At 33.1% G+C, this 17,891-nt stretch overlaps 1 protein-coding gene across 2 annotated transcripts in view; it reads left to right on the top strand.

Moving 5' to 3' along the window:
* LOC126890500 (juvenile hormone esterase-like) overlaps positions 1-17,891 on the top strand; it is a gene marked incomplete at its 3' end in the record, with an annotated part of 56,103 nt that overhangs the window by 20,505 nt on the left and 17,707 nt on the right. For both annotated transcript variants that reach the window (XM_050659483.1, XM_050659484.1), the window contains 2 exon segments: positions 8,621-8,792; positions 11,107-11,267. In XM_050659483.1, the coding sequence (XP_050515440.1) occupies positions 8,621-8,792; positions 11,107-11,267 (333 nt within the window).

Raw genomic sequence — 17,891 nt, 5'->3', positions numbered from 1 at the left:
AGAACTGTCAGCAGAAAGATAAAAGAATCCAAAGAGAAATGGTTACAAGGAAAATGTCAAGAGATAGAAGAGCTAGAACGAAGACACGATAGTTTTAACATGCATAAAAAAATTAAGGAGTTTTCTTATACTTACAAGAAAAAACAGTTTGGTAAGTTAATAGACGAGAACAACAAACTTATTGTAGATAAAGAAGAACAGTTACAGACTTGGGCAATTTACATAAAAGATTTGTTTACGGATTATCGTCATATTTCTACGAACTCTCTTGATCTGAATGGACCAAAAATATTGAAAAGTGAGGTGATAAAAGCTATAGATCAAACGAAAGATGGGAAAGCAACAGGATGCGATGAAATACCAGTCGAATTTTTAAAAGTTTTTAACGAGAACAACATGAATGTAGTATTGAAACTGTTCAATAAGATATACGATACTGGTCAAATTCCATCGGACTGGCTGAAATCTACATTGGTGCCCCTTCCCAAGAAATCCAATTCTAAGGCGTGTAGCGAATATCGCCTTATAAGTTTAATGAGTCATACCCTTAAAGTATTCTTGCGTATTATCCATTCCAGAATACGAGCAAAATTAGAACACAGCATAAGTAAAACACAGTTCGGTTTTAGATGCGGTTTTGGAACTCGAGAGCCCCTATTTGCAATACAAGTCTTGATTCAAAAATGCCTGGATCAACAGAAAGATGTTTACGCCTGTTTTATCGACTATGAGAAAGCATTTGATACTATCAAACATGACAAACTCATAGAACTATTACATCTTTCAGGACTTGACACTAAGGACATCCAGATTATAAAAAATCTATATTGGAATCAAACAGCCCACATAAAGAATGGACATATGGTGAGTGAAAACATAACCATTTCTAGAGGGGTTAGACAGGGCTGTATTCTTTCGCCACTGCTTTTCAACGTGTACACGGAACAAATATTTCTAGAGGCACTAGAAGAGTACAATGAGGGCATCAAGATTAATGGCGTACCAATAAGTAATTTTCGATATGCAGATGATACTGTTATACTAGCCGATAACATCGAAGATTTACAGATGATGCTAAATAGAGTAAATACAACTGGCAACCAATTTGGACTGAAGATCAATAGAAAGAAAACTAAATTTATGGTGATCAGTAAAAAGAACATTCAACATATCGACCTGAATATTGAAGCCGAACATATTGAAAGAGTACACCGATTTAAATATCTGGGATATACAGTAAATGATAAGTGGGACCCAGACGTAGAGATTAGGATCCGAATTGAAATAGCAAGATCCAAATTCATAAAAATGAGAAAGCTCTTAAGCAACCGCAACCTAAGCGTTAACCTCCGATGGCGCGCCACAAAATGCTATGTACTCTCTACGCTACTTTACGGAGTAGAAGGGTGGACGTTAACAGCAGCAACTATAAAGAAGTTAGCGGCTCTAGAAATGTGGCTGTATCGACACATACTGAGAATTCCTTGGACAGACAGAGTGACCAACACAGAGGTATTGAGACGAATGGGTAAAGAGTTGGAATTGTTAACAACTGTTAAAAGGAGGAAAGCGTCATACCTGGGCCATGTGTTCCGTAATGATAAGTACAGTCTGCTACAGCTTATCGTCGAAGGCAAGATTGAAGGTAGAAGAGGTTTGGGCAGGAAGAAGAAATCCTGGCTGAGAAACTTGAGAGAATGGTTCCAAACACCAGAAGCTGCGAACATAATACATGCGGCACAAAACAGAGAAACCTATCGTTTGATGGTCGCCAACCTTCGGTAGAAGACGGCACATAAAGAAGAAGAAGAATACCACTAGAGGTCAAATTATTTCCGGACATTTTTTTGAGATCATGAATATTTTGAAAATTTCCCGAGTCGCAGACGAGGGAAATTTTCTAAAAATATTCATGATCAAAAAAAAATTTCCGGATATTAATTTGACTTCGCGTGGTATTCGGTAAGAAAATTCCACACCAAATTTGCATTTGAAAATCCAAAGCTGCATGAACAGATTAATAGCGCGCCATAGCTTTGTCAGCAATTATTTAGGCTTTCAAATTCGTAATTTCTACTCATTGTAGTTGCATGGAAATACCATTTCAAGATGTAAAATAGTATATTCTTCAATTTTACATAAGTTTTGAGTAACTACAAGTGATAGAAAATTATTTTTAGGCGTTTTATTTTAAATTATGTAAACAAATAAAAACCAGTCTGTCAAAAATGTTCTGTTATTGTAAACGTCAAAAAATTTCCACTATAATTCGCTGTTGGGTACCCCACGAGCAACAAATTTCCGATAAAATACCTCCGTTGCCATGGTGATCTGTCAAAATAACGTATTTTGATTGGTTCAAAATTACAGGTGTGGAATTTTCACTAGTAATACCACTAGAGGTCAAATTATTTCCGGAAATTTTTTTGAGATCATGAATATTTTGAAAATTTCCCGAGTCGCAGACGAGGGAAATTTTCTAAAAATATTCATGATCAAAAAAAAATTTCCGGATATTAATTTGACTTCGCGTGGTATTCGGTAAGAAAATTCCACACCAAATTTGCATTTGAAAATCCAAAGCTGCATGAACAAATTAATAGCGCGCCATAGCTTTGTCAGCAATTATTTAGGCTTTCAAATTCGTAATTTCTACTCATTGTAGTTGCATGGGAATACCATTTCAAGATAGAAAATAGTATATTCTTCAATTTTACATAAGTTTTGAGTAACTACAAGTGATAGAAAATGAATCAAAACTAAATTATGTAAACAAATAAAAACCAGTCTGTCAAAAATGTTCTGTTATTGTAAACGTCAAAAAATGTCCACTATAATTCGCTGTTGGGTACCCCACGAGCAAAAAATTTCCGATAAAATACCTCCGTTGCCATGGTGACCTGTCAAAATAACGTATTTTGATTGGTTCAAAATTACAGGTGTGGAATTTTCAAATAAATATTACCAAATTATTTATATTATACTGGAATTCTGATGTAGGTACAATAATTTACAACTAAAACGTAGGTATAAACAAAAATAAAAAAATTTTAACCTAAGGAAAATAATATTTTTATATTTAAATAGAAGCAATTAAAACCATACAATTTCATCATTCATTTATCTTTTTTTACATTTGTATATTGTGTGAACATTGTTTTATTTTTTAATGTCAACGGAATTTAAAAATGACTTTCCGATTTGCTTTACGTTACGTTAAGGCAGTTACAAAAACTACCTATTTTAACATTCATCCTCTACGACACGTTAGTTGCTTTACGTATACGGAGATGCGTTACGTTACGTAGCAACAAAAACTCCCTAATGAGAGACGGACTAACGCAAAACTAAATATACAAATGTTGATCAAAATAATTATAAATTACAATCTTCTGCATCATCCGCCAATAATCTTAAAACTTAATTGAGTTACAAATTAAACTAAGATGGCAATTCTAGGCTCACAATATGCTATGTCCTCTTAGTTTTACTACAGCCAATTCCTAATCATATTTCACAAGAAGAATTATAAAACTGACCCTCTGTAGTTACTTTGACAAATTCTGGCTACCTGTGTAAAACAACATTTCTGGCTACAAAAACCAAAATAAAATAAAAAGACGTATCTAAATTGCCAGGGCCACCTTCATAAAGATGAGAAAATTCTTCTGCAACAGAGATATAAGCATCCCTCTACGATTAGGAATGCTAAGAGGCTACGTATTTAACACGCTATTATACGGTGTAGAGGCCTGTACTCTCAAACAGTACAACATAAAAAAAATATTGAAAGTTTCGAGATGTGGTGCTACGGTCGAATGCTGAAGATAAGTTGGGTTGAAAGAGTCACAAACCTTGAAGTATTAGGAAGGATAGGAGAAGACCCAGAAATGTTGTTAACGATAAAACGAAGAAAACTCGAATATCTGGGTCGTCTGATGAGAGGTCATAAATACGCATTACTACAAAATATAATGCAAGGAAAAATAGAAGGAAAACGGAATCCAGACCGTAGACGAATGTCATGGTTGCGGAATTTGAGAGAGTGGTTTGGCTGCACCACTAATGAACTTTTTAGGTCAGCTGTAAACAAGGTTAGGATAGCCTTAATGATTTCCAATCTCCGATAGGAGTGGCACAAGAAGAAGAAAACCTGTGTTGGTACTATATCCTCCAACAATTTTGGGTACATCGCTCGGCTTCTTAGCATGCACGATGTCTATCTTCAACTTGTTTAATTTATTCCTTTTAGAAGAATCGCCCTTTTGTGATTGATTCTTGAAAGGTGTGGTTTTTGTACTTCACTGCCTATACGAGATGGTGCAAGGCTGTTTCTGAAGAAAATATTGCTCCATGTAGATATCTACTGATTTTAATGTATCGGAGATTTAACCAAAACATTAGACATTTTTTCCAATATTTCTAAAAGCTTCCGTACAAACGAGTTCAGACTCTATTGGACCTACCAGCTTTTGGTATGTGGGTACGGCAGTTACAAACTAGCCTGTAAAATTGCGCATTTTTTGTACAAATTTTTGTTTATCTTATAGGTGAGAGGCACACCTCTAATTTAAGGCTTAGAAATCGAAAAAGCGACCATGGTAGGTGAATTGCAAATTTTAGTCATTCTTTGTTTTCGAGGTCGCCGAATCCGAATATAAAATGTATTTTTGAAAAAAAAGCGATTTTTTTTCAAAAAGTTTTCTGGAAAATTTCAAGTCAAAATATGCAATAGGAAAAAAGTTATGTGACTTTATAAATGAGCGGCACACCCCAAAAAACGCTTATTTCTCTATATACTGACCACGTTGTAGTAAATGGCTAATTTTGATCATACTTTATATTTTTGATAGTGCTGAAAACAAAAATGAGGTTTACTTTGAATTTTATGTGGTGCACCATTCTGAAAATGGCAATTTGACTCTAAAAATAAAAAAATGAGCTCAATTTTTTTGCGTTTAACTCGCTACAACTCTGTTCCATTGTAATATTTTTTCTGAAATTTCTATAGTATGTATATATTTCTTACCTTTCTGCAGAGAAAGGTAAGAAATCAATTTTCATTATTTCAATCTCAATCAATCAACCTTTCAATCTTTCATTCTTATTACAGTAAAAGTTATGAATTTTCTAAAGTAAAAGGTGCAGATTCCTGAATTGCAAAGTTGAATGCAAAAGTTGATGGACAAAATTTGAAATTTAGCTTTTTAAGTTAAGTTTATGTTAAAATATAGAGTAAAAAAGAATAAAATACTTTATAGAAAAATAATGGTGCAACTTTTAATTTTAATAAAAACGTGGTTTGATTTTTTTTTATTTTTAGGGTAAAATTGCGATTTTGACAATGTTCCCCCACTGAAAATTTAAAATAAATCTCTTTTTGTTTTCAGCACCATAAAGAACATAAAGTATGACCAAAATTAACCTTTTACCACAACGTGGTCAATATGTCGAGAAATAAGCGTTTTTTTTTTGGAGAAGTGCCACTCGTCTATAAAGTCACATCACTTTTTTCCTATTGTATATTTTGACTTGAAATTTTCCAGAAAACTTCTTCATGACTTATGTTTTAATGTTGTGTTGGAATTATAAACTGAAAAGTTTGTCTCCCAACTTTTTGAAGTAAACATGAAACTAACAAAATCTGACGACAAAATGTTTAAAAGTTAACAACTCGTCTTTTTTTAATTTTTCTAAACATAATACAGTAAAATTTTAGAAACGAAATATTTACAGAAACCAAAGATACAGCGAGTTAAAGTTGAAAATGATGTTCCACAATGTTCCACAAATTTTAGATAAAAATAAACTTCATATTCGGATTAAGCGGCCTAGAAAACATAAAGAATGACTAAAATTTATCATTCACCTGAAAGATGATTTTCGTGGTCGGTATAACGTTATTTTAGGGCTGCCAATCGCCTATTATATAGTATTATGATTCAAATTTCCTATCCAGCCATTTGGTGTTATACGCTAGCTTTCTTTCACTTTATCTCTGATGCCTCGAGTTTTTAAAAGCTGACAACCCTAAGTTGCGGCCATTTGTTCACAGACAACCGTATATCATAGTACACATTAGAAAAAAAATTTTAAAAAAATGCTTAGGTTCCTTTTTAATTTACAACTTTTTTGTTTATAAACCTTTTTTTTATAAAATTTAAAGTGAAAAATAAAATTCTATTTTCAAGAAGGTTGTCTGTTGAACATTTTCATGTACAATGCGTAGTTTTGTCACAATGTTGAAAGGCGCCTTTTTTGCTTTTTAGTGTAGAGAAAAAGCTCTTCTGTACACCTATGATCAAATTAAGTAAACTTGAAAAATCCGTACATGTAATACGTAATAATTCACCAAAAATTGTTGTGCAGAACGCTTCACCAGTTGTTAAATGGACCTGGTGGATATCTCTTGTCCTTCACATAAGACGGGACCAGCTTCTGTAGCAGTTGATAACGTAGATTCTGATAAATTTTTGTCGAGTCGAAGCAAGGTGTAAATCAGTGTTGAAATGAGTAATAAACGTGTGGGGTAATTATTTTATTTTGTAACACAAACACCATTTACAAATCACTGTAAAATAATAACTATTACTGGGTTTAATACAAAAACATACATACATTTGCTATGTAGAGTTGTAAGTAAAGTGAACCACGATTATGAGAGTCAAGCGTGTGTGTAATAATAAGACTTCTTCTTCTTAAAGTTCCCTCTCCTATCGGAGGTCGGATATCATAATGGCTATGGTTACTTTGTTTGCTGCTGCTCTGAACAGTTGTAATAAACTACAGTTAAACCATTCTCTAAGGTTCCTCAGCCAGGAGATGCGTCTTCTTCCTATGCTTCTTCTTCCTTGGATCCTTCCTTGCATTATAATTCTCAGCAACTCGTATTTTTCTCCTCTGGTAATGTGACCCAAATATTCTAGATTTCTAGTTTGTATACCCTTCCTACCCTTCATAATTTCTAACTCCTTATTTCTCTCAATATTATCAATATTCTTCTGTAACACCACATTTCCAACGCTTCTATTCTTCTTATGTGTTGTCTCTTCAATGTCCAAGCTTCCATTCCGTATAGCAATATAGAAAATATGTAGCATCTTAAAGCCCTCAATCTGAGAGGCAACTGAAGGTCTTTGTTTGTAAGCAGCGTCTTCATTTTTATAAATGCTTGCCTTGCAGTTTCAATTCGGACTTTAATTTCTTTGCTTTGGTCATTTTTGTCATCGACCCAGGTTCCCAGATATTTGTATGTCTTTATTTTTTCTATTAAATATAATATAATAATAAATGTATAATAATAAGACAGAGATAAATAATTAGCGTGAATATCCGTGTAGTAATAAAGCATTTGAGTGACAGTAAGAGAGAGATGAATATTTCGCATGAATAACCGTGTAGTAGTAATGAGAAATGTGAGCCGTGAATTAGGAATATATATTCATGCGGGAGACTACATTCTGAGTTGGGCTAAAATGCGACCTACTAGTTATGAGGCTGGCTAAATACTCACTGAAAAACGGAACTTGCTGAGCGCATAAAAATTCTTCTTTCTTACGGCTTTTGCAACAAGAGGAGAAATTAATTTATCAAACTCCTATGCGTGTTTAATTTATAAGAGTAAACAAAAATTTCTAATGCGGTCCGATACCACAAAAAGCTTTTATTAATTTTGGTAAACGTAAATGCAACAGCGAGAAAACTTGAGTTTCCAATTCCAGCCCTAACGCTCCACACATGGTGAAATTAGGATACAAAACTGTTTTTACTAGGTCTGTATCCCGCGTATGAAAAAAAAAATTGATTAATAGCAAGCTGAAAATTTGTTAATACCTTAAGGGTGTCTAGTCGGACAAACTTTGATACATGGGAACACTGGAACAGGGGAAGTTTTAATTGTGGAACAGGTTAAAAATTTGGAACGGTCAGACCACGAAAACGTCACATGTATTTTGTCCGACAGAACTTCCAATTGATTTGTTTCTCATTTATTTAACTCTCATGCAAAAATCAGACTGCTATAAATCACCTGTCATAATTCCTGTCATTTGACATATTCTACGTGTTCCACTCATTATAGTTCCCATTTGGTGATAAATAGCAGCCTGATTTTTGCATGAGAGTTTAATGAAAAGGTAACAAATCAATTGGAAGTTGTGTCGGACAAAATACATGTGACGTTTTCGTGGTCTGACTGTTCCAAATTTTTAACCTGTTGCATAATTAAAACTTCCCCTGTTCTAGTGTTCCTATATATCAAAGTTTGTCCGACTGGACACCCTTAACCTATTAACAAATTTCCAGCTTGCTATTAATCAACTTTTTTTTCATGCGCGGAATCCAGACCTATATGTCGGCTGAAACTGTGAGAAATAAGATATATCTTCGAATCGATTATTTTTATAGCGCAACAATCTTTAAATCAAAGACTCAGGAAAGTGCCAACAGAAATGCGGTATTTTGTCGTATTTTAGTCTTGTAATCTACAAAAGAGGCAGATGTGTGTTCATTTTGAAATGATCAAAGGTGCGATAAATTATATATTGAGATCGTATAAGCAGAAGGTTATAATTAATTATCGGTAGTTAGAGGTTTCTAACAATAATTGTTGTAATTGTAGGCGTTTAACAATTACCCATTAACTGGTATCGCCCTAGGACCAGTTCTAGAAGTTCCACATCCAACAGCTTTCTTGACTGTTAAAAGTGATAATTCCATATTATCAGGACAATTCACTCGGGTTCCCGTATTAGTGGGATATAACACAAATGAAGTCGGCATTATGGCTCCACGTAAGCATTGAACAATTTAAACATTTACTCTGTGGCTTGGTTCTAAAAGGGCCAATGTCAATATTTCACTTTTTTGTATAGCTTTGTTTAAAATTTGGCCATTTGACATTGGCCATTTTAACACAAAGTTACATACTGTGGCTTGGTGTTAAAATGGCCAATGTCAACTTTTTGCGTTTTGTTTTGTCAATATTAAATTTTAAATAAAGCTATACTAGAAAGTGAAATATTGACATTGGCCCTTTTAGAACCAAGCCACAGTACTATCTTATTCAAAGAAACTTATAATAAAGTAATTTTAAAGATATATCCAAAATTGATTTATAAAGTTTTATCAGGACGTTTCAGTGCTATCAAACCATCCTCAGTGAATAATGTCTATATTGTAATTTAACCCTTAGTCTCCCACCATGTTTAGATTTTTTTTGACAGTTGCTTACCAACGGTACTTTTACTAATTCCGCCTTATTTTTTCGGTCATACCTTTTTAAAATGAGCTAAAAGCGTTGGTCATCCCAACAACCATTCTTAAGAGCTCGGATCACCAATTATGTTCCCTGAGGGTCCGTTTTGAAAACCTATTACGCTTCCGGGGTCCGGATTTAATGCTACCTGTCTCGGGTTGTTTTTTTTTTCGGCACTTATAGTAGTGGTCAACGATCTTTTGGAACATATTTGAAAAATAAATTTATAATTTTAGTAATAGCTTACCTTAAATAGCGTTTTTTTAAATTGGCGACTGCAGTTCTTTACATTTTACGGCGAATAAAAAAATATATGGAAAGGTAAACTAACGTATCTTTAATATCTGATTGTTTTTTGGCTACTGTAGAGTTGAATACTTTCCTGGTACAGTTGGATCAGGGCATTTAGAAAAAAATTAATCTATTTTTAAATAGAGCACCTATCGACTTACAGCTTTCTGCATTATTTTCGTGATGACGTGGGAAAAAATTTACAATAGAAAAATGGGTAGAAATACTTAATTGCCATAAAATCCATCCAAAAGTGCATAAACATGTCAAAGTCTGTATATTAAGGGTCAGATTTTGTTACTCGGGGGTTTTTGGGGTCTTTAATCACAAATACTCCATCAGAATCGAGGTCCGTGCATTTGGTGCCCAAAACCCTCCAAACTCTACCAAGGCGACGTGCCTTGGCAGTGACCATGGGCAGCACGTGACCGGGGATCGGTTCCGATTACGTATTCGTTTTCAGTAACCCCAAAAATGCCCCAAATAACAAAATCTGGCCCTTAATATACTGATTTTGACACTTTACAATATTAAATTGTCAGTGAGAAAAATAACATTTTTTATTTCGTACAAACTATTTGAAGTTTGAAGTGAGGTTAGTGCAACTAATTCTCAGTAGGGTGTTGAGTTGTTTATCTATTAGCTGAGATCTGTACCGATTTTTTGAATTTAATGGCGGTCCGAACAAAACTAGCCTACGGTCCGCATACGGACCGCGGTCCGCCGTTTGGTGATCCCTGCTTTAGAGTACCTACAAATATTATTGTACACTTCACACGAAATCGTTTGAACGACATTTGAAATATAAACATCAGCTGCTAACTAATAAATGATATTTAACAGAACATTCTCAAGTTCGATTTACTTAAATACTTAGGATATAAGGGTATCAGAATTTGGTGGTACTCAAAAGTACCGTAGGGAGACTAAAGGTTAAAGTAATAAATTTTATAATTATCACATGTACGCTTTGACGCAATGATTCACCATTGGTTAGAAATTAATTAAAATTGCTTAGAAATTAATTAAAATTAATTATTAGAGATTAATTAAAATTGGTTAGGAATTAATATCTTACCAACGACAAACTGCGTCGACATGACAAACTCACCAATCAGCTCACTTTCAATCTGCAAGCAAGTTACGTGCGATCGCTGGCGGTTCAGCAGTACATGAGTTGAATTTATTCACTTCTCACTCAAGCTGAGCCGCGGCGTTCAAGCTGCGTGGACCGAGAGCACGCCACTTTCTGCTACACCGCCACGTGCACGCCGCTTGAAAACAAATCAGGCGGTTTGGCAGACTGTGCTGGGCAATTATTCAGTACACGTTGACCGCGCGATCGATTTTAACATAGAGCTGTTTATGTCTAGCGTCTATTGACGCCGAGAAACCTCTCAAATGTGTATTGACAGGAAATTTGGCTTGAAAACAAGCATCTTGCTCGCAGCTTGCACGAAATTTGGAAACACGCAAATATGCAACGAGCCTTAGCTTACGTTAGAAGCGAACGAAGTATAGTATCATGTTTGTCATGCTTTTAACATACTCTATTTTAGTCGCATTTTCGGGTTCTGTACCAACATTACAATCCGAACCAAAAAAATTTGTACCAGTAGATATAATTTCCGACAAGAATTTGACGGAAGCGGGACTTAAAATCAGAAAAGAATTTTTTGGAAATGCACCATATATTACAATGGACAGTAACTTAATAAACGTAAGTATTAATTACTTAGTTAATTTGTAAAAACTTAGTGACAATGACAAATTTCAGAAAGAGAACGAGAGAAAAATGCTAGAAAAAATGTGTCTACTATAAAGTACAGTCAAACCCACTTATTAGAATAACGGTTAAAGGAATATCCCGGTGTAAGGAAGAAACTTGAGATCCCGAAACGTTTATACTTGCAACCAATTATCGGTTATTAGAATATCCCAGTTATAGGAATACTTTTGTTTGGCACAAAGGCTATTTCAATAAGCGGGTTCGACTGTACTGTTAACAAATTTTTATGTAATATTTTGAACACCTTTAACACATTGCGTGCCACGTCGCTCATATATTATGAGAGACACAGATATTTTGCCAGGGGCCACGTCGCTCATTCTTAATATACATTAGGGTGGGCCGAAAAAACTAAAATTATTTTTTTTAAGTCGTAATACTGCGGAAAAGTTGCGAATGTATGAGACTAAAAAGGGGTAACAATTTAAAAGATATCGGTTTATATCTTCCGTTCGCGCATGAGCCATAAAGTTTGTCGAAATTGGTAAAAAACTGATTTTGCGATAATTTTTAACAGATTAAATTTAGCGTGGATACGTTTGTAATAGCTCATTTTCTCATTCTTAATGACCATACTAACTAAATTTAACCGTGTTATTAAAATCTCTTAACATTGTCCGTTCGCGCAAAAGGCATAAAAATCGCCAAAATGTGACAAAATTGCGTATTTCATACACGTTTAATTTTTCGTAATTAAGAGTTTAGTTGAATGAAAATAATACTCACATATACATTTTGTTTTATACGTGAGAACTTGTATTGAGAACACTTAAAATAAACACACTTTAAACACATCATTTTCAGAACTTTAGTAGGCTATTATTTAAAAATGTTGTTTGTGAATTTAGAAAAAACCAAATTTTTTACGAGATACAAGTTTTCAATTTAACAATATGGTCCAATGTCCACCAGTCCATTGTCCGTCCAGTCCATCTTGTATTATTTTAACACCTTTTTGCTATTACATAGTAAAAGGCACTTTGAACTGTGATTTCTGTGTAAAGTCCGGCATTGCAGACCTTGATAACAATGTTGTTCTTATGAAGCCGCCGCGATTCTCAGCTCCGCAAACTTTTCCAGCGGCTTCTGTTACGAGTTTTACACATCGTTCTACTGCCTGTGTATGAACAGGAAATGACTTTAATATCACATCCCAGTTAGGGCCTGAATCACTCTGAATAATTAATGTTATTTCATCATCATTTATATCTTTTAATAATGGAGGAGGAGATAACTCACAGTCTAACCAATGAATTATTGCTAAATAGTCTCGACATTCAAAATTTAGTTTTGGCAGTTTGAGTATTCTGATGTTAGATCTTGTTTTATCTAGCTGTCTAGCTTTAAGAATTCTGCGAAGTCCAAGCTCTCTTATATATGTTTTCTGTTATCTTGTGTCAAGGCCAACATCAAATGTTCTGGATGGGCGAAAAAAGCATTGCGCTCAATAACAGGGTCAACAACCCTGTTGACGAAATAACATTAACAACAACCCGAAATAACATCAATTCTTGCAACATCAAATATGCAATTTTGTCACATTTTGGCTATTTTTATGCCTTTTGCGCGAACGGACAATGTTAAGAGATTTTAATAACACGGTTAAATTTAGTTAGTATGGTTATTAAGAATGAGAAAATGAGCTATTACAAATGTATCCACGCTAAATTAAATCTGTTAAAAATTATCGCAAAAAATCAATTTTTTACCAATTTCGGCAAAGTTTATGGCTCATGCGCAAACGGAAGATATAAACCGATATTTTTTAAATTCTTACCCCTTTTTAGTCTCATACATTAGCAACTTTTCCGCGGTATTACGACTGGAAAAAATAATTTTAGTTTTTTCGGCACACCCTAATATACAGTGAGCACGTAAAGGTTGGAATAAATTCATTTTCTCGAGATCGGACAATTTTCGAAAAAAATCCTGATATAAGTCAATTTTTATTTTTAGATTACGACTTTTTGGCATATATATTATACTAGTGACGTCACCCATCTGGATGTGATGACGTCATCGATGATTTTTTTAAATGAAAATAGGGATCGTGTGATAGCTCATTTGAAAGGTAATTCAATTCTCTATTCAGTAATATAAACATTACCATAATTATTTATACAGGGTGCCCAAAAAAACTTTTTTTAATTAAATTTATTGACACAAAAAGAAGAATGTGTGTAATTTATTCAAAATGCATTTTACTGCTATCAGAAAACAGGAAAAAATGTTTATTTGGCAATTAAATATTGTTTTTTGCTTAAATTCAATATTAAAGCAGCCACCCACCAGCCTCGTGACAGTTTGTACATTTAATCTAAGCGAAAAGCCATGATTATTTTTCAAATAAACATTTTTTTGTTTTCTGAGAACAGTAAAATGTATTTTCAAATACATAAATTACATGCAGTCTTCTTTTTATGTCAATAAATTTAATAAAAAAAAAATTTTTTGGACACCCTGTATAAATCGATATGTTAATGTTTATATTACTGAATAGAGAATTGAATTACCTTTCAAATGAGCTATCACACGACCCCTATTCTCATTTAAAAAAATCATCGATGACGTCATCACGCCCAGATGGGTGACGTCACTAGTATGATATATATGCCAAAAAGTCGTAATTTAAAAATACAAATCGACCTGTTTTAGAATTTTTTTCCAAAGTCGCCCAATCTCGAGAAAATGAATTTATTCCAACCTTTACGTGCTCACTGTATATGTATGACTAACTTTCATGGCTTTGGATATCAATGGCACCTGTATCCCGATTAAAGCGTGGCACGCAATGTGTTGAACAATAATAGGAAGACGGTAGGTGGGAGGTTCTCCACGTATTCACATATGAGGCATATTTCCTTTACATTAATATTTCCTTTACATTAATATTTCCTTTACATTAATATTTCCTTTATTTCATAATATTTTGATCTACTTGATATGTTAAAAATATCTCTTTCTAACAGTTTTAAAGCTAATTGGTTCTCAACAAAGCAAGAAATTCCACAAAAAATAAATAACAAAAATAACAAAAATATACCTACGCATTACTACAATCTTCTTCGATGCACTTACGAATGGTGCATGTGGTATATGTTGCAAAATTTTTCATCAAGATATCACGGAAAAGGATAAAATGTTAGATTTTTTCTGACGGCGCGACTACTCCCGGGTTAAAATCTGTTGGTGTCATCAATCAGGCATGAATAGCACTAAGTTATCATATTTATTATCATTAGTAGTAATAATAATACGTGGATATACAAAAAAATAGACTCTGACAAACGTGACCTTCAGCTCCAACGAGCATCTTCTTTGTGTACGATCTGATTTTTACTATCTTGTCACCCCTTGATCCACCTAAAAGATAATATCGTGCTGATCGTTTCTTTTGACTATGAATAATTTTTTGAGTAATACTTTACTTTACTGAATCAGTAGACCCATTTGTACCTTTCAGTGTTGGGCTGTCCATAATACAATTCATAAATTACAATATTATACAATCTTCTGAGGTGTCCTGGCTCTTAACGAACTGTCTTCATTCTTTTCTATTGGATGCCATCTGTGTTGCTTCCTGCCAAGTCTTACCCTTACTCTGCAGTATTTGCGAGATATCACTGTTCCATTCTTTAATGGGTCTTCCTCTTCTGTTCTTCCCTATTGGTTTGGCGTCCCACACTCTTTTTACTTGTCTATTATTGTCCATCAGGGTTAGATGTCCGAACCATGCCAATTTTTTCTCCTTGATTGAATCGAGTATCGGTTTGATTTTGATTCTTTCTCTTATTTCTTCATTTTTTATTCTATCAGTTCTTTTACTCCGATCGTTCTTCTGAGGTATTTCATATCTGCTGCCTGAATTCTGCTCTGCTGTCTTTTGTTTAATATCCAATTTTCTGCTCCATATGTCACCGTAGGTCTATATATTGTTTTGTATATTGTCATCTTGGTCGATATTTCTTTGTTATTAAGAAATCCTCTATTTAGTGCTTGGAATAGTTTTCGTGTGTTTTCCATTCTGCTGTTAAGATCGTCTTCGATGTCTCCTTTGTTGTTGATTACTGTTCCCAAGTATTTGTATGAATTTGTCTGTATTATTTTTTGTTGGTCTATCATTACTTCTATTTGATCTTCCGTCCCTTGTTTCCCTGATATTTTCATTATCTGAGTCTTCTCTTTGTTTACGTTTAAGTTGTATTTGCTTGCTTCTAAATTCCATTTTTCCAAGTTGTATTTCAGTTTTTCTGCTGTTCCCGCAATTAATAATGTGTCGTCTGCAAATATACACGTCTCAGCGTTTATCATTTGCATTCTGCTCCAACCGCTGCAGTATTTCTTGAAAGTTTTCTTACATTCTTTCACTATCTCATCTATTACATTTATGAATAGCACTGAGCTGAGACTTCCCCCTTGTCTAACTAATAATTCAATGGTTTTTTACATAAAACAAAACATATTGTTCAACATACATTTTCTAATTTATGTAGCATTTGTTGTGCTTCGCCCAGATCTTCGGCGATAAGTGCTATATCGTCGGCAAAACGCAAATGATTGAGCATTTCCCCATCTATACTCAGAGACATTAGAAGTATTACACCCAGAAGGAATCCGTTCTTGAACTTAATTTTTTGGCAGCACAATGACTATATTTAAAGCATGCTATGATAACAAAATCAATTATCTTTTATTATCAATTATTAAATATCTTTTATAGTTTTTGTAAAATTTTTAGTTATAGGAAATTTTTAGTTATTATTCCTCAGTCGTATAGAGATATGGATTTGTCGTATCGCGAAATTGGCCTATAGTCCAGGGCCCATCTGTTTTGAGATGGACGTTGAGAGGTGACTCAAATTTTTTTACAGAAATTGCTTGAAAATAACTCAAATAATAATATTTGAGTTATCCTCCCTCTCAATAAGGTCCGGGGAACATTGTTTAAATAATTAAAATGTCAAAAAATGAAGGAAAAATTCGATTTTTTTCTTCGTTTTTTGATTATAACTTTAAAAGTATTCATTTCCCAGAAAGGATGTACTGACATAAAAGTTGCGTAATTAAATTTCCTACAATATAGAATTAGTTAAAAGTTGAAAAAATAGTCATCCTTAATGCAAAATTGCTATAATTGCGAAAAAAACCATATAAAAACAAGTATTCGCATTTTACGTTTTTCAACCATTTATGCTACACCTATGACCTTCATATTTCACCCAGAAAAACTTTATGATACAGTAAAATAATACTTTGAATTTCATTAAGATCGGTTCAATAGATTTTGCAAAATAAATTTTGCAATCCAGGTTTCGCAAAAACAATTCATTTTTTCAAAATGTTACAGGACTGAAAATAAGGCAGATAGCAAGTTGAAATTTTTTTTCCTATAGAAGTGTACAGTACCTTTTATTTGCAATTTACAAAATTAAAATCGATTAACTACCACGGCGTCAGGAATTTTTTTAAATAGACATTAATTATTGGTGCTACGCGCAGGACAGCGGTGATCGATTCACATGAAGTTGATTTCCACCAAAATTTCTTCCAATCTTCATCTAATATATTATTAAAATATAAAATATATTAAAATATAAAATATAAAATATTAAAATATATTATTAAAATATCCTATCGTAGTGACAAAAAAAAAACAAAAAACAAAACAAAAAAAAAAACTAAAATAAAATACAAAAAAGAATGCATTTATTTTAATATTAAGATTAATATTTTTATTTGTAAAATGTATACACTATGTGTTCTTGATAAACATTAAGTAATATAATATATTTATATTTATTAACATAGTATGTACATTAGCTGTAATGAGTAGGTAAATAAGAAGTAAAAAATTGTAATAATATTATAATAACCAAGTTTCACTAATTGGCAATATCTTTAATACATTTACTTTTGATTGAGACTGGCTGAATGACCGGTCCAAGCCAAAAAAGAAAAAAAAAATCTAATATATTATTTTCTTACTCTATATTTTGTTGTATTTTAATATTTTAATTCCACAAAAATCAAACTAATTTTATTATTGTTTGTGAAATATTGTTTAAACAATTGTATATGTTTAAAAATAATAAACTTTTATTCTCAAGTTAAAATATATGAACAAAGAATGTTTTGCTAAAAAAAGTGTTATTTCAAAGGATAGAGTATGTGTTTTTATTTTGCAATAAACAAATTTATTTATTTATATCGAAATGTAATAAAAATTAAAATGTATCAATAATTATCAAAGGTCATTGGAATGCCCAATCAGAGCAAACTATCCGGTGTCCTGCGCGCAACACCAATAATTAATGTTTATTTAAAAAATTCCTGACGCCGTGGTGGTTAATCGATTTTAGTTTTGCAAATTGCAAATGAAAGGTACAGTACATTTCTATGGGTAAAAAGAATTTCAACTTGCTATCTGCTTTATTTTCAGTCCTGTAACCGTTTGAAAAAATGAATTTTTTTTGCGAAAGCTGGATTGCAAAATTTATTTTGCAAAATCTATTGAACCGATCTTAATGAGATTTACAGTATTGTTTAACTGTATCA

Source organism: Diabrotica virgifera, chromosome 8 (assembly GCF_917563875.1).
Source record: "Diabrotica virgifera virgifera chromosome 8, PGI_DIABVI_V3a".
NCBI classification, from domain to species: domain Eukaryota; kingdom Metazoa; phylum Arthropoda; class Insecta; order Coleoptera; family Chrysomelidae; genus Diabrotica; species Diabrotica virgifera.
This window is presented reverse-complemented; position numbering and strand designations above follow the sequence as displayed.